The following is an 18,681-nucleotide window of genomic DNA, read 5'->3' on the forward strand; positions in this document are numbered from 1 at the left end:
TTCCATTTCTTCAGCCAGATGTTGCAGAGACTCATTATAGTAGCTCAAGCACAGAGAATAGCAGTAAGGACAAGTGGAAATCAAACCCATAACCAGCCCAGATGTTCCCTTATTGTAGCATATAATGCATCATTTTGTTCTGTTTCAAATGTTTTTATTGTGAAGCATACTTTTTCCAAAATACCAAAAAATAGTATTCATTATTTAGTATTTAATATTAAGAATAAATAAATAATACAAATAATAATTAACAAAATAATAATTGAAAAACTGTTATAGAATATAATATTGCCATTCTTCTTTTCCATATAAACATATAAGTAAACAAACAATGTCAAAAGACACAAGAACATACTTTAAAAAAAATAATATATTCACAATTAAAAAAGGAAAATAAATACAGAATAAAAAAATGTAAATATATAAATATTAAAAATAAATAATAGAAACAATAATTATAAATAGTAAAAAAAAAAAAAAAAAAAAATTAAAAGATTATAATAATTATGACAACAATAATAATGAAAATAATATTATTACTTGTATAAAGCATCCTTTTGTTCACCTGTCTTAACTCTGGGTCACTTCTGAAACTGCATATGTTCAGATACAATCCACCATGTTTTGATCAGGAAGTCACAAAGTCGACATGGGAACAAAAATATGATTCAAAAATGGATTTTAGTTGGTCACTTCCATGTTCGCTGTTTGTTTCATTATTAGAGAAAAGAAAAATGTCTGTAAGCATTTAGGTGGGAAGACATTCGTTTCCACCACAAAGACTGGCAACCACATCAGTCCTCTGTTAACTAGAACCGATTCTAATGAGTCATTGTTTATTTGAACTCTGAATCATATGTAGTCATAATTAAACAAATCCATTTTCCAGTAATGTCTTTCATTTAAAATGCCTTTCATTTCTCGTGCCATGAAAAACTGACCATCTTTTCTCCATGGATTCACTTCACAGAGTCCAAAACGCGAGACACTTAAATTTCTCTCTCACCAAATAAATGACAGCTCGTTGTTTGCTCAAAAGCAGTATTTCAGAGTCACCCAAAAGTGATGTCACAATGTACTGACCACATCCTGGAGCATATCTGTCATCACTGCAGCAGTGAGCAATTAAACCACTTTAGGTCAGCAAGAACAACTTTTTCAGTTGCTGTTAAGTTCCTCTTTAAACATGACTAGCTCTTCCGTCCTACCCGTACTCCGTACTCAGTCTGAGCTGCCATTTAAATTTCACTTCATCATTCAGTTTGATGTCGACAGCTTTCCTGTTTGGGAGGTGTTGTAATTCTGCCCTAACCAGTTGGTAGCAAGATGGCCAGTGATTCAGAGCTCTGGATAGATCTCTCCCTCACCTTAAAGCTGCATAATCAATATTTTTTATAATGATTGTGGATCAAATGACTGCAGTTCCCCTCAGTTCTGAGGTGCATTTTAGAGCCTTTGTGTTTACTGTTTTGGTTCACCGCTGTCATCAACCTCATTTACAGCAGTAAATGAGCGTAGATGCTCTGATAAGCCAAAGCATAATGGAGCTAAAGAATAAATATTGGACTAACTTTATATTTTTCCAAACAAAGCTATAGTTAGGGCGGAGCTGAAGCAGAGTCTGAAGAGTTTGATTCGGTTGACCAATCACAACAGAGTGGGCCAGCTGCCAATCAGAGCAGATTGGGCTTTTTGGGATGGCGGGAGCCCAAACGGAGCGTTTCAGACAGAAAGTGAAAAGAGGTGCTGCAGCACAGCCGGTATGAGAAAAATGAAGCGTTTAAATTCCCATGTAGAGATTTGGCCCAGGTCTTTGTTTATAACATCTTCACATCTTTATTGTGAGTCATATTAAAGTCCTGTTCTGACCCTTTATTTAAAGGTCCCATATTGTAAAAAGTGAGATGATTTACATGTCTTTTATATTATAAAGCAGGTTTAAGTGATATATAAATACTGGGAAAGTATCAAAACGCCGAATCCACAGAGGAATACACACAGCTCGTATTCAGAAACTGCGTTTGAAACAAGCCGTCAGCATCTCTGTACATTTGTGATGTCACAAATCTACAATATTTAGACAATTTCACAGTTTTTAACATTCTAGATGTGTCCCATGTTTATTTCCTGTTGCAGTGTATGTGAATGAAATCAGCTGACAGGAAGTAAACATGGACCCAAGCTGTTTCCTATAGCAACACAATTCCGTTGCCATTCCGTTGGAATTCGCTAAAACGGAGCGTTTCTGACAGAGGGTAAATACAGGCATATTCAGACAGATGGTATGAGGAAAATAATGTGTTGTTTGAACATTAAAGCACATAAACATGTTCTAGTAGAAACCTTAAATACAAGTATGAACCTGAAAATGAGCACGATATGCCCCCTTTAAGTAATCAACTGAATTAAAACATCACCAAAGTGACTTCTTTATGTTGCTTGTTTTGTCTAAAACCCAAAGATTTTTTAGTTTGCTATCACACAAGACAAAGAAGAATTCGCTAAAACGGAGCGTTTCTGACAGAGGGTGAATACAGGTATATTCACACAGACAGTATGACACAAATAATGTGTTATTTTGAGCATTAAAACATATAAACATGTTCTAGTAGAAACCTAAAATACAAGTATGCACCTCAAAATAAACACAATAGGTATCTTTAACATAGAATGTGAACCATGTAGACTCAACCATGGTGGGTGATTTTAAATGAGGCTAAACAGACCAAGAGCTGTGTATCTCCTCCTCTGGGGAAAATGTGCACTGTATGTGTGTGTGTGTGTGTGAGAGAGATAGTGTGTGTGTAACAGAGAGAGAGAGAGAGAGAGAGGGTGTGTGTGTGAATACTTATTTAGTTTCAACCCAAACGTCGCTGACTGCATTCTTCTCTTAGCGGGTGGCGAGAGCAGAGCATCGGAGAGAGAGAGAGAGAGAGACATATCCTCACTACAGAGAGAGAGAGACATATCCTCCATACAGAGAGAGAGAGAGAGAGAGAGACATATCCTCCATACAGAGAGAGAGAGAGAGAGAGATTAGAGAGTCCGAGAAGAAGCTGAAACTTCACTGCAGACGCTCCATCACAGGTTGGTTCCATCTCTATCATATCCTTATAATAAGCTTGTGATATTCTTCTTATTATGGACACTCCAGTGCGTTTTAATCTCCACTATCACCATAAGCTTTACACCAATGTGACTTGTAGTTTTTTGTTGCAGTGATGCTCACATGCTCTCATCTCCTCTGGCTTCTTCCATTCATCTTTTTTTTCTTCTCACATAAAAACCCGCAGACCAAAATATTGATGTTGGAGAGAAGCGCGTATTCCACACGAGCCTGTTCTTATGGCGCACTGACATCGATAACCAGTCACACCAGATCAATCGATCCTTTACAAAGGCTGTATCCACATTGTCAGCTTTTGCATTGCATTGCTCTTTCTATAGATGTGTGCAGGGGAATAATCCCCCTATACTGTCCAGTTAGTCTTTCAGTCCCATGTGCATGCTGAATGTGGATGATATGCAGCAAGAGATGAAAACAAAAGGGAGGTTTTTTTTACGCACACGTCATGAGAGCAGTTTAATAATAATAATAATAATAATACATTTTATTTATATAGCGTTTTTCTGGATACTCAAAGACACTTTACACAGATAAAATGATCATAAAAATATAAAAACAATATTAATTATACATTAAAAGCAGTTCTAAAAAGGTTGGTGCAGTTTCCAATAATGATAGGTACTCACATGTATATATATATATATAGGGCCTATAGTTACAAGTTTAGTGATGCACACTTCTCATTGTTATTCGTGTCTTCTGTTATGATCCTGTCATGTGCAGCTGAAATGATTTCCCTGTCTGTTATTGAGGATAAAAGGCGACCCAAAGCTTTTCCATACTGTATCTCACCAACAGCCACATATAGTTTGCTCATGTTTTTTATTGACCAATTGGCTATAACCTAATTAAATATTGGACTACACAAGCTTTCAGGTCACTAAACCTGAGAGACGAAACCTGATCACCTCAGGAAATAGCTTCACACCATGCAGGCTATTTACTGTCCTCTTCATTGTAATGCTGCACATGCCATTAACATGATGTGGATCCAGTATCCAGCTGGACCTGATGCCAGGCAGGGAGGTCTGGTGTGTAAAGAGGGATAGATGGGAGGAAGGGGGAAGTGTGCTTCAGGAGAAAGAGGAATGCATGAAGATGATTGGTGTGTGCAGGTTTGCAAGGTCTGGCAGAGGTATAGCCTAGTGATTTCTTTTAATTCAAATGCATTGATATAGGCTAGTGATGTTAGTAAATGTTTATGTAAATATTTGTTTAAACATTGATAGAAATAATAGTGAACATGATAAATCAAAATCATTCAAATTAGTTGTTTTTTTAAAAAAAATCCCTTTTATTGTTCCTATATGACATTCAGTTGTTAAACTCTCATCTTAACATAGGTTATATTGTTTTATTCTATAGTTTTTATGAGTTTCTTTCCTTACAGTATGCTATAGTAATGCAGTTATTGTTGTTATGGACGTTGATCAGATATGTTTTTAAACATTAATAGAAATAGCTAGTGAAAATGATAAATTAAAATCATCCAAATTAGTTGTTTTTTTTAATCCCTTTTATTGTTCCTATATGACATACATTCAGTTGTTAAACTCACATCTTATCATAGGTTATTTTGTTTTTATGATTTGTTTTTCTTTCCTAACATAGTAGGCTATAGTAATGCAGTTATTGTTGTAATGGACATTGAACAGTCTAGTAATGTGCAAACCATCTGTTGTTGTTGTTTTCTTATTGTAGCCGACTCATAGGTTACAACATTTTGGCACTTTTTAAGTGTCATTATTGTAATTATGGTTATGACAATAAAGCTAATTTGAATGAGAGAGAGAGAGAGAGAGAGAGAGAGAGAGAGAGAGAGAGAGAGAGATTGAAAGAGAGACAGAGAGAGAATGAGAGAGAGAGAATATGAGAGAGAGAGTGAGAGAGAGAGAGAGAGAGAGAGAGAGAATGAGAGAGAGAGAGAGAGGTTTAGAAAATATCTATATATTGTAATTTGCTTAATGAATTGTATATATGTGTATTTATATATATATTTTTTTTTAATTATTTTGCTCTTTTTTTTATTATTGAATTGACGCTTTGGCAATATTGTTCACCTGACAGTCATGCCAATAAAGCAAATTGAATTGAAATTGAATTGAATTGAGAGAGAGAGAGTGAGAGAGAGAGAGAGAGAGACCATATGGTCTAGTGACGTAACGCATGTGTGTGTGTGTGTGTGTGTGTGTGTGTGTGTTTGCAGCTCAGCATTACATCCGACACATCCAAAGCCCACAAACTGATGCACGCTGCAAAACGCGCTCCAAAACAAACACCCAAACCAAAACAAAGATCCAACCAACCAATGAACACCGTGACCGCCGCCACCTGCCTGCTCGTCGCCGGCTTCAGCTACTTGCTCTACGGCAGCGATGTGTTCTCCTCGTTCTCCTGGTTCTCATCGCTGCTCCGTGTCTCTCTTCTTGCAGACCCCTCCATGCCCGAGCCGGGAGACGCTCCTCCGCGGCGGAGCCCGCAGGGAGTCCCCTACACCGACCTGCAGCACATCATCAACGCCGACGGACTGCACCTGTTCTGCCGCTACTGGGAGCCCAACGGCCCGCCAAGGTCAGTGGAGAACCGGACAGTGTCTCTCTGTTGCAGATACTGTATCTTAGGCTACCTCTGTATGTGTGTACAGTACGCTCAGGCTATGTGTGCGTGTGTGCGTGTGTGCGTGTGCGTGTGTGTGTATGTGTGTATGTCTGTGTGTGTTTGTGTGTGTGAGTATGTGTGTGAGTGTGTGTGAGTGTGTGTGTATGTGTGTATGTCTGTGTGTTTGTGTGTGTTTGTGTGTGTGAGTATGTGTGTGAGTGTGTGTGTGTGTGTGTGTGTGTGTGTGTGTGTGTGTATGTCTGTGTGTGTTTGTGTGTGTGTGTGTGAGTATGTGTGTATGTCTGTGTGTGTTTGTGTGTGTGTGTGTGTGAGTATGTGTGTATGTCTGTGTGTGTTTGTGTGTGTGTGTGTGTGTGAGTGTTTGTGTGTGTGTGTGTGTATGCGCGTGATGGAGGAGTGTTGGCTTCATTATAAGTGCTGTTAATCCTGTGTTGCTGTGAGGAAAGAGACTATCCACATGGTTGCTTTCAGTTCTGCAGTCACATGAGGAATGCAACTTCCTGCACGTTAATCTTCAGTGTGTGTGTGTGCGTGTGTGTGTGTGTGTGTGTGTGTGCATGCAGTTCTGGACCACATGTTAAAAAGAGCACACTTTGGGTGTAGTCTCTAACTCTGCCTGGTCATTGCAAATATATGTCTGAGAGTGTAACAACAACACTCACAACAGTGTGCATGAATCCATACTCATCTGAGTTAATATACAGGAGTCACACCAGCTTCATCAGTGGTGTAGTGGTCGTTGATGAGGGTATACTGGGTATACTCTCCTATATATTCCAGTGGCTTTCTGGCTGATAAGTGGTAATACTGTAAACCGCCAGAAAAAGAGGTGGGTAGCCTATACCACCTGCGTATACCCTCCACTACACCAAACAACTCTCCAATCAACACTCCTCATCTTCCATAGACTGTCACAGCATTTATTACATTATGAGGAGTAACACTGGCTGACAAAAGTAGCCGACTTCGTTGAGCTGTAACTCAGTAACTCAAAAGTAATAAATGCACATAGACATTTGCCCCAGGTCCTTGCTTATAACATCTATAGTCATATAGATATATATATCTCAGTCATCTAGAGTCATATTAAAGTCCTGGTCCGACCCCTTATTTAAAGGTCCCATATTGTAAAAAAGTGAGATGATTTTCATGTCTTTTATATTATAAAGCAGGTTTAAGTGATATATAAATACTGTGAAAGTATCAAAACGCCGAATCCACGGAGAAATACACACAGCTCGTATTCAGAAACGTGTGCGTTTGAAACAAGCCGTCAGGATCTCTGAACATTTGTGATGTCACAAATCTACAATATTTAGACAATTTCACAGTTTTAAAACATTCTAAATGTGTCCCAGTTTATTTCCTGTTGCAGTGTATGTGGATGAACTCAGGTAACAGGAAGTAAACATGGACCCGAGCTGTTTCCTAGCAACGCAATTCCGTTGCCACTCGCTAAAATGGAGCGTTTCTGACGGAGGGTGAATACAGGTTTATTCACACAGACAGTTTGAGAAAAACAATGTGTTGTTTGAACATTAAAGCGCGTAAACATGTTCTAGTAGAAACCCCAAATACAAGTATGAACCTGAAGATGAGCACGATATGTCCCCTTTAAGTAATCAACTGAATTAAAACATCACCAAAGAGGCGTCTTTACGTTGCTTGTTTTGTCTAATAACCAAAGAGTTTTTAGTTTGGCAGCAGTTTGAGAATACCAGGCCTGCATGTATTGACTCAACTAACTGGATCAACTGTAGGCCAGATAGTTTATGACATGGGGTGTTTGTTTAGCTAAAAACGCGGAAGTTAAGCCGACTGTTTGATATTTAATCTCCCACTAACTGAATGGGGAAAGACCCGTGCAAGGTGTGTTGTTTGTGTAAACCGGCAGGGTGGTGGAGGTGAGGTTTGATTACTTTGGCTATTATTGACTAACTGGATCAACTGTAGGCCAAATAAGTTGCAAATTGCTCACTATTTCTGGTGAAATATTACAATATGCAACGCTGAACACTACTAGCGCTATAAATATCCCACAATGCAATGCTGTAGTGACAACAACGTTAATAAGGGACATCGACAGACAGTTCTGTAACATCAGTAACACTTAAATTTAAGTGTAAGTATAAGATCTCACTTTTCTCGGCGTAATATATATATTTAAAATTACTCACAAACCGTTGTTTTGGTCACATGAGGTCGGCACGGGTTACCATGGTTACACATGGTCTCCAAGGGGCAATCTGCAACCCAAGCTCGTTAAAAACATTATAATTATGTTAATCTCCTCATAGTGGCGACTACCAGATGCACCAGTGACTCATACTGTGTCATGACCTTGTTTTTAAAAAAGACCCAGGAACAGTTCAACCCACTAAACAAGTTAAAACATAAACAGTATATTTACTGCTTTATTATAGTGAAATATTAAGCAGATTTTTGGGACAACAAAATGCAGAAAGTTACAGATTTCAGCTGAAAAAAACGAACCTAGTTACACTTTGTGTGTTTGGCTGACTAGGTTAAAAATAATTTACAGTCCTCAAGGAAACGTATGATAGGCTGTGGTTTCCTCCTCACTTTGTTTTGTACTTTCCAAGCACGAGGAGATGCTGGCTATCAAATAACAACATCTGTTTCCTCACACCCATAAACATTTTTGTTTTGAGGTTGCTCCGTGTTTTTGATTCAAATGATATTCTAATGAATTGATTTGCAAAAGGCCTGTGATCTTGACTCATCAGGCATTCTGGTTAGTGTCTCTCTTCGCCAAAAAGACATCAAACAATACAACTAGATGATTAACGGGTCCTGTTTATAAAAAAACACTTGGTAACTGGTGGAATGTAGTCTGCTGCTGGAGGCCCTCTTGCTATGCGCTCTGTTGGCCGTGGCGGTGCATGAAACTGAACGCAGATGTCACACTGAAAGCTCGCTTACAAACCACACAATTGCATGCGGTACGAGAGCACAGAAGGGAAGGGATGCGACAGGAATGCCCACAAAACATCTGGAGTCAAGACATTACTGATCTCTGTATCACGCGGTTCACACCACTCAGTAGAGCAGTGACTCATTAACCCCGTGTCTGTGCCTCCTCTACATAATAGCTCCATAAAACGCGGCTCATAGTTTACAATAGTTTGCATGTTTATTCTGCAGTCATCCATGATTTATTCTGTATTTGTACATGCAGATGCTTGTATACATGTGTGCAGATATCTGTGTATGTGAGTAGCAAACATTGAGACGCTGTTTTTGTGGTTGGATTGAACTTCTCAGCCTGATGCACTCCGACAGCTCTTGTTAAAAAGGTAAATGATTGTGCTCAGGCAGTGGGACAAACATGTTATTACCCACAATACCTCTGAGGACTGATGCCTTACTGCGGTCACACAGGAGCCCTTTCCTGGACCCACACTCCCACATGAACAGAAATCTACTACTTGCTCACACATTTCAAGCTCGTCAACAAAGAGTCTTGGTAATGAATAACCAGCTCTAAGAAATATTTCTTGCTCTTCCTGCCAATAAGCACCAATATACCAAATAACAAATTTGATTGGCATTCCCAGACAGCTTTATTTTCCTTCTGTAAATCATGTTTTTTGGAAGTAAAAAGCTGAATCACTGCAGGCTTAAAATAGCTGCAGATCCCTCGGCGTTGTAACTGTTTTAGAGCCAAGGCTTTGGATGGGTTATATAAGAGCGTTCTCGCTGGAGGCCGGCCAGTGACCAGGCTGTAAATGCATGCAGTCATGATACAGAGAGGCATGCAAGACTCCATGACATGTTGTGATGTGTATATTAGGGCTGTCAATTGGTTAGAATAATTAATCACGATTAATCGCATGATTGTCCATAGTTAATCATTATTGATTGCAAATTAATAAAACATTTTTTATCTGTTCAAAATGTACCTTTAAAGGGGGATTTGTCAAGTATTTAATACTCTTTCCAACATGGGAGTGGGCAAATATGCTGCCTTATGCAAATATATGTATATATTTATTATTAGAAATCAATTAACAGCACAAAAAAATAACAAATATTGTCCAGAAACTGGACTAAAACTGATCCCGCTACAACCTAATAATCGCAAGTTGCGTTAATGCGTTAAAGAAATTAGTGGCGTTAAAACAAATTTGTTATTGTCACGTTAACTTTGACAGCCCTAGCGTATATCCGTCGACCAATGTGTGCTTTTAATAGCTGATAATAGGAGATATTTTGTGGTTTCGTGTGCATTGTACTCAAATTTGACAATTTTGTTCCAGCAAAATATGAGCATTCTGCAATTCTTGTAGCAAAAACTGTTCACATACTGCAACAAAAAAGCGTTAGAAGCTGCGTTTAGACTTTCACAGGATGATTCAATTCTTCACTGAAGCCCAAACTAATTAAATTATTTTGGCTGAGCCAGCAGCTCCTAGAAGCTGTGTGAGGTAGGTTTACTGCACACTTTATAAGCTGACAAAACAGAAGCTGTTCATTAAAAACCCTCATCATTGCCCAAAACTCCTTTATTGATCTCAACATGCTGTTTATTAGAGTATAATAGTTGGTAGTTCAGAGTGAAATCAGCATCTCCCGAACACGTTGCCATCTAAATCTCTTAATGCAAAAACAAAGTTACTCACAGGATGTCATCAGAGAGTAAAACTGCTGAGCAAGTGTCACGAGAAACTCCCGCCTGCTATCTATCGTACGGCCTACACTGAACCATTAAAGAAATACTCTGATACCCACCTCCTGTTTTATCACAAGCTGCCCCTGCACTCTGATGCTTCACAATAAAAGAGGTATCTTTGGTCTGGATGGATGCAGCCTCCAGACTCACAGCAGCCCACTCACTGCAGCAGTCAGATTAGTAATTTAACACAATGTGACACAGCGTGTCAGAACCCAATGTATGAAATCTCTGTGGATGCAGCTCAGCCAGAAGCTTATAGCATTATAAGTCTTTAAGTGGTTACAGCCATTGGGCATGAATGGGAAGTAGGAATTAGAAGTTCTTAGTATATACACTGTGGATGTTTCATCATAGCTGCATCTAGCACATGCGATATACTTAATGGAAGGATGGATATATTTTAGGTTTATAGATTATTTCTGAAAACGGCAAGAACATTTATCTTTTGCACTTTTTGTGATAAGAATAGTTTCATATCAGCTACAGTAGCAGCTGGTGCAGTGATAAGCGTTGACGATCAAAGGAATCTCCAGACGAGAGACAGTTTGTTCAAACAGCAGATTAATGACTCAAACTCATGATAAATAGTTTTATAGTGACGCATTTCAAATTTAATTCATGCATTGACAATGGTAAATATAGTGACTTCTGATAATATCCTTCTGTTGGTAGTAGGGCTACCCCCTCTTAGTCGATTAGTTGGTCATTTTGGTCTTAGTCAACTAAGATTTCTTTAATCGATAAGTTGTTTTTTGTGCTTTTCTTCATGCTGAATGACTTATTTCCAAGAAACTTATGAGTCCATCTTTGTTAAACACAAGATTTAAAGTGGTGCTTTTGGGTGATTCTTTGTGGAGAAACTCAGTTTCACAGATCTGTCAATTAAATCAACTATAATCGATTACTCAACAAAATCGTATGAGTGTTTCTCAACTAAGAACTTCTTTGGTCGAGGACAGCCCTAGTTGGCAGTAACCAGTAAGTCATCTGGTTAGTCAGTACTCAAAGGTAAACCAATACAGGCCTTCAACTAACAATAGTTTCCATTTTTATTATTTATTGCCAATTAATCTGATGATTTAATCCATGAACTGGATGAAAATGCTAAAAAAAATAGTGAAAAAACACAATTTCTTTACATTGCTTGTTTTTGTCTAAGTTTGCTATCACATACGTCAAAGAAAAGCACCAGATCCTTACAGTTGAGATGCTGGACTAGACTATGTTTTTGCTTGAAAATGGCTTAAACGATGTATCGACACTATTAAAGTTGTGATGTGCTGCAACCATGGCGACAGGCAGCAGTTTGAGAATACCAGACCTGCATGTATTGACTCAACTAACTGGATCAACTGTAGGCCAGATAGTTTATGATATGGGGTGTTTGTTTAGTTAAAAACGCGGAAGTTAAGCCAGCTGTTTGATATTTAATCTCCCAGTAACTGAATGGGGAAAGACCCGTGCAAGGTGTGTTCTTTGTGTAAACCGGCAGGGTGGTGGAGGTGAGGTTTGATTACTTTGGTTGATTGTGATGTTTTTCTGTGGCAACAATTGTGGGAGCCAAAATGTGGACATTTATAACAGGAGCTAGTTTTTTGTTTTTTTGCTCTATTGTGGATTTTAGCAGAAATCCAACCGTCAGCCAGCCATCCTGGTCTATTTAAAATGTCTTTGTGGTTTAATGAATTGTTCTGATGAATTTATGAATCTGTTGCTGGTGGACCGAAAAGACCCAAACATCCAATGGTAGCTTTGTAAATCTGTCTTTTGATTAACATATAGCTTAACATATTAAATATAGCTAGTAGGGCTGTCACAATAACCGCAATATATTTTGAAATCTTTGCAATGGGAGCGCCGCATATTTACATCATGCTACTAACGGCAGTAGCTTGACGAGGCCCTGAGCGTCTATTCTGCGCTGAGTGCTGTGCGTGTGGTGTGCTTTTTCTGGTCGCTGAGAGTTGAAAAATGTTTAACTTTAGGTTGAAATGCTGCGCTTGTCACTGTCACTTCTTACCCTTTTTACAATAAAGTTTATATAGCACTAAAATCAGGATAAATCAAGTAATTTGGAAAAAAGAGAGGCAATAATACTGCATATCGCGCTGTTGAGCCAATCATTATCACCACATGGGGTGAAACCTTAGCTCTTTAGCTCTTTAGCTTAGTTTATCATGAAAAAGGGCAACATGTGAACTAAGCTTCTGACATACATTGAGTGTGAAGAAGGTCAGCATAACCTTCCTGATTTTGATTTTTGGCTGTTACACTCACTGTCTGTACAGTTCAGGTCTTAAATGTGCCTCCTCTGTTTTGTTTAGATTAGATTGGGATATCTATTCATAGGAACATTTGTCTCATGTTTTTAAATATGCTAAATGTGTAATAATACCAATCAGAAGTAAATAAATGAGCATGAAACTGTAGGCAGGGAAGGAAACTAGTACTTATATTCACCAGTAAATGTTTAGAAAGAAAATGCGAGCTCCTCTCTTATCGGCTTTTTCATGTTCACCATGTTGCCAACATGCTGTATATTTCGTATGAATTACACGACAAACAGACGATTGGAAAGTCTGAAAGATGCAGCAACAAATCTTTATTTGAAATGTTGCTTGTTGGGATGAGAATAACATGGGGTCAAAGGTCATAAGCTCCTGAAAAGGCTCTTTCACTAGAACCAGGAAGTAGGTGAAAGGTGGAGGGGAGGGTCATCAGCAATGATTGACAGATCCTCCAATAGACATGCAACTGTGGCTTTGACCCCTCATGGAAACCAGCATACCAGCCAGACATGCACCTGTGTGTTCACATAACAAACATAACACTCGTCTTTACGTACAACTCACAGTCTCACACACACAGTTTGTGTAAATAGGTCACGCTGTTATCGGTGTTTTCTCGCCAATGGTGTCTGGATGATTTTATTTGTCAGAACCATTTCATTTCCCTGCTGCTCGCTGCCGCTGTTACGCTTGTCAGCGGAGGATGCTTTACAAAGATAAAAGCTCTATAATGGTTTCCTTCATGCTTGAGCTTGGGGGCAAATCTTGTCTGAGTAATGCAGTCTGTAAAATATCAGAGCCACTTGTATTCCCATAAAATTAATCGAGTAGGTGATTCCTAGTGCCCGCTGCTATCATTTAAATTAATTTAAAAAGGAAGCAGAGAAGGATTCACTTTTTATTCCACTCTTGTGACGTAAGGATTTCATTAATACTGTAACAGTAAGTTAGAAATGCCGCATCAGTAACAGTATAAGCGACATTAAAATAAGCTGATACATGGACTGTGCAAATAATCATCAAACTATTCTATATAGTTAAATGAAATATTATATATTAAATTTAATTTGTTGATACCCATGGGGAAAGTGGAATGTTGCAACAGCAAGTAGTGATAAAATGCATCAAAGAAAAATACAATTAAAGCTGCAAGCAGCGATGATCGGGCCCTCGCAGCTTCACGCACGTTGGGGGTTCTGGTGGGACGCCGGTGGACACAGCTGTGCATTTCCGTGACCGTCAGACACTGCGTGCACGAGTTAGATGGCATTTCCTGCGTGGACTGCGTGATGCTGGAATATACGTCATGTTGCTGTATATCATATGTAGACAACACCATGTAAATTTCATGTAAAGTGGATGATCTTTGTCACATAAGGCTGACTTCCTGTTGTCAGTAGGTGACGCTATGACTATAACTCAATATGGACTCGAGGTTCTGCTGACAAAATTTGAGATGGATCTGTTTAATCCTCTAGAAGGAGTTTGGAAAAGTTCCATACTTTTAAAGTGCCTATAATGGTGTATTGTCACATCACCTATGACATCATCATTTGAGGGAACGACTATTCAAATTTGAAACAAATCCGATAAACCCTCAAGGAGAATACATGAAACATACATGAAAAGCACAAAATTAAAAATGGCGTGGCATGAAAGGAACGTTATCTCAACACTGGCGTTCGTTTGGGGGGCGCTATGGAGTCCGCTGGCCACGCCACCGACCCCAATAACTGCAGAACTTTACAATTTTCGCCAGTTCTGAAGTGTGTGCCAATTTTCATGAGTTTTCGAGCATCCTAAACCCCTCAAAAATGCGATTGTTCAGCAGAAAAATAATAATCTAACAAAAAGGGACCGTTGGGCCCCTGGCAATTGCATAAGAGGAGAACAAATGAGTTATGCAAACATGCAAACATGCAAAACTGCAACGACAAATATGTGCAAATTAAGAACAAGAAGTGACAAAATAGCAGTTTTTTACCTATGAGGGAGATATCAAGACCTACTTCCTTCTGCTCTTCCTCTGACATTTAGTCTCCCGTTAAACTTTTCACAACAGGCAGATGATTTCATGTTGTGATTGCTGGAAATAGACGGCGACTGTGTCGCTTTTAAATGAAATACCCCTGAGCTCCACCGTAGTGAGATCTGCACTTTGCAAAGAAGAAAGTTGAGCTGATAAAATGAGTCTTAAGATTTCCATTATTGCGCGTCTCTTTGGTTTGACTTCACTGGTGTAAACTTTACTTCTGTGGACGCCTGCTGTCTGTCTGCCCCCATTTGACTCCATCACACAGCAGTTTCCTCTGTCTCTCTCTGTTTGTGTTTTTCTCTGTGAAGCACACACACACACACTTTCTTTTCCATACTGGTTTGTCACACTTCATTCCTCTCTCAGACTTCATGTCATTTTCCACTTGTCACATTGTTCTTCTCTGTCATATCCATTTTGTTTCGCTCCAAGTGCATCAAATCTAACTGTCACCTGGGAATTCACGGGTTCTCTTACAAAGTCTGAAAGTGTCTGAAACACTAAAAAGTCTTGAATTGAGCAGAATTCAGTTACATTGCAACGTTTACTTGCTGTGATACTTCTACTGTTACTGACAAGATAACAGTGAATACCCTAGCCAGCTTGGGACATGCTAGCGCTAGTCAGTTTCTAAAATTTGACTGTCAAAGTTAACGCGATAACATGTTAATGCAAATCCTTTTACCGCCACTAATTCCTTTAACGCAACTTGTGATTTTTAGGTTGAGGTTAGCTAGAGTGGCATCATATGAAACTAGAAAAACCAGAGGAATCCATTGATACCAACCGTGTCATACTAGCTTGTCGTCAAGGAGGCTAAATAACGCTCCAAACATATGCTAAATTTTGCTGAGGAAAAACGTCCATGGCCATTTTCAAAGGGGTCCATTGACCTCTGACCTCAAGATATGTGAATGAAAATGGGTTCTATGGGTACCCACGAGTCTCCCCTTTACAGACATGCCCACTTTATGATAATCACATGCAGTTTGGGGCAAGTCATAGTCAAGTCAGCACACTGACACACTGACAGCTGTTGTTGCCTGTTGGGCTGCAGTTTACCATGTTATGATTTGAATTTATTTTTCATGCTAAATGCAGTACCTGTGAGGGTTTCTGGACAATATTTGTCATTGTTTTGTGTTGTTAATTGATTTCCAGTAATACATTTATACATACATTTGCATAAAGCAGCATATTTGCCCACTCCCATGTTGATAAGAGTATTAAATACTTGACAAATCTCCTTTTAAGGTTCATTTTGAGCAAATAAAAAATTGTATTAATTTGTGAATAATCGCGATTTACTATGGACAATCATGCGATTAATCGTGATTAAATATTTTAAACGATTGACAGCCCTAAATTAAATAGGATTTTTTTCAAGTACAGTCACTGTACCTGGAATAGTCTTCGTTCAGTTTATAATTTGGCAGGCTGGTCATCATGTGGTTTCTTTTAATTTTACAGTCTTAAAAAGTTTTGGCTTTTCCAAAGCTGCTGCTGATGTCCTGTTTCCTCTCTGTCTCACATATATCTTCTCGTTCTATCTTTGGTCCTCTCTTCTCTCTCTTTTCCTTTAATCTTTACCTCTATATTTCTTTACACACCCATATAACTGTACGTTCACTGAGTCTGCACTTAACAGCACTGAGGTGGTCACCCACCCACATACTGTACGTATAAGTACACACACACACACGCTGTACATCACTTCCTTTGGGCAGCTCTTCAAAGAACGCTCAGTAATTTGTGGTTCTTTTTCCTACAGTCACACTGAGATTAGAGGAAAGCAACACACACACACCCCACTAAGTTCTGAGCAGTCTTAAGTCTATTAATCGTATTAACATGCCAGTGTTCGGTCGCTCTGTCTCGTCCTCTGGCTCCTGTCCAGTCTGGACAAACGGACGCCAAAACCTTCAGTGTTAATTTAACTCCACAGAGTATGTTTATATAAGAGCACATCAGCAAAAGCTATACACATACTCACGTCATTGAACAGTTGCCCCAGAGACTTGTCACAGTCAACATTTTTAAATGTGAAATATAATGTTTTTTTAAGTTATTCTGCCTTATTAAACCGTGTCGTGCCCAATCAGGCGCAACAAAACGGAAGAGTCAGGGTGGTATAAGCCTTTTTCACAGCAGACATGTGGACTTGTTCTAGTAGGAAAACAGTGAGCCAGCATGCACGGAGCCAGCATGCACAGTACCAGCACCCTGAAACTGAAGCAGCTAAATGGAATTCAGCCCTCATTAATTTCATTATTTACACCTGCTGCTGCTGTCACATGCCAAAATGTCTTTGTCAAAGGCATATCATACACGCTAACACAGTCCTGATGCTGCGTGTCGACTTGTAAGTAGAGCTGCAATACTTAATCGATTAGTCGTCAACTTAAATTAATCGTCAACTATTTTGATAATCGATTAATCAATTTGAGGATTTCTTTAAGAAAAAAAGTCAAAATTCTCTGATTCCAGCTTCTTAAATGTGAATATTTTCCGGTTTCTTTACTCCTCTGTGACAGTAAACTGAATATCTCTGAGTTGTGGACAAAACAAGATATTAGAGGACGTCATCTTGAGCTTTTTTTGCGAAACACTGATTGACATTTTTCACCATTTTCTGACAATTTATAGACCAAACAACTAATCAATTAATTAAGAAATAATCAAGACAATGAAAATAATTGTTAGTTGCAGCCCTAAAAATAATGAAAACAACCTAATAAGAAGGAAGTAGGAAGGACCCAATAATGTATACTGATTGCACAGCTTAGCCTCTTTTGTGGTGGCTGGCCTAGCCTAGATACATAGCAGACACATTTCCTGTTCCCCTCTCAAATATTTACTTCATTGCTCCATATTACAAAGTAAATGAAAGAATGTAAACATATATAATTACTTTATCTTGAGTGTAATTTACTCCCTGAATGAATAGTTATCTACATTATCAGTGATCTACTCGTCCCCTTGCAGGAATATAGCAGAATGAACATAACAGCTCTAACCATTTACTGCTCTGGATGGTGGTTATGATTTCTCAGCAGTGAGCGCACCTGTGGTGAAAACCAGATTGTTCCTTCTCATAGAAAAACAAACTAACAAACGTAGAAACAACATGTTTAGATATTTGAAATACATGAATTATGTTGTGGAAAATAACGGAAAGCCCTGCAATGAGTGTGAGCCTCTGTGAGCATCAGCCACATGCCTAAAATGCCTAATAGGTTTGCTTTTCATGTACAATTCCCAGTCGAAAGGTGCAGAATGTGGCGTTCAAGCCCAGTTGGAAAGTATGTGAGTTCCTAAATAATCTTGGAGCAGCCAGTCAGCATTGCATTAAGGGGATTAGGGGCTTGTCTTTGTTTTGGGCCTGTGGTTGTTTGGAGTAGCTCCGAGTAGAGCCAGAGGGAGGACTAAACTCTCCCTCACTCTCTCTCTGTGTTTTAATAAGGCTGGTTATAAGCCATGTTGTTCCAGCAACTGAAACCGGTGTGGGAGACAAGTGGGTCTCCAGTTCCCATGAGAGATGAGAGAGAGAGGCTGAGGAGAGATAATGAGGAAGAAAAATGAAAAGCCTCTTTTCTTGTTACCGGAAGATTAAAGTACTTCAGCTAAAAGAATCAATACCAGCAGAGAATAATCATGAAGGTGATAATAGCCCTAAAGATTAGTGTTAATGTGTAGCTGCTCCCATTGTCAAGGGAAAAACATCCACTTCTGAACATTATTGTGTTTATTATAGCACATTTTTATAGATTAAACAATCACTTGATTAAAAAAGTCATTAAAAGCTTTAGCAATAATTAGAATAATCAATAGTTGCAGTCTTGAATATAAAACATTCCTGTACAACATACAGGTAAATATACTTTCAAGGTGTTAGTTGGGATATTTGATATTTGGG

At 38.8% G+C, this 18,681-nt stretch overlaps 1 protein-coding gene across 2 annotated transcripts in view; it reads left to right on the forward strand.

Annotated features, from left to right (window-relative positions):
• Positions 1-2,841: 2,841 nt before the first annotated feature.
• mgll (monoglyceride lipase) overlaps positions 2,842-18,681 on the forward strand; it is a 39,159-nt gene continuing 23,319 nt past the window's right edge. The window contains exons 1-2 of one of the 2 annotated variants that reach the window (XM_037773004.1): positions 2,842-3,087; positions 5,560-5,698. In XM_037773004.1, coding sequence (XP_037628932.1) covers positions 5,568-5,698 — 131 coding nt within the window. In that variant the 5' untranslated portion in view covers positions 2,842-3,087; positions 5,560-5,567. Of the gene's footprint in view, positions 3,088-5,281; positions 5,699-18,681 lie in introns of those variants that run through there. The other variant, XM_037773003.1, reaches the window with a different exon arrangement.

This window comes from Sebastes umbrosus, chromosome 6, assembly GCF_015220745.1.
Source record: "Sebastes umbrosus isolate fSebUmb1 chromosome 6, fSebUmb1.pri, whole genome shotgun sequence".
Lineage (NCBI taxonomy): Eukaryota > Metazoa > Chordata > Actinopteri > Perciformes > Sebastidae > Sebastes > Sebastes umbrosus.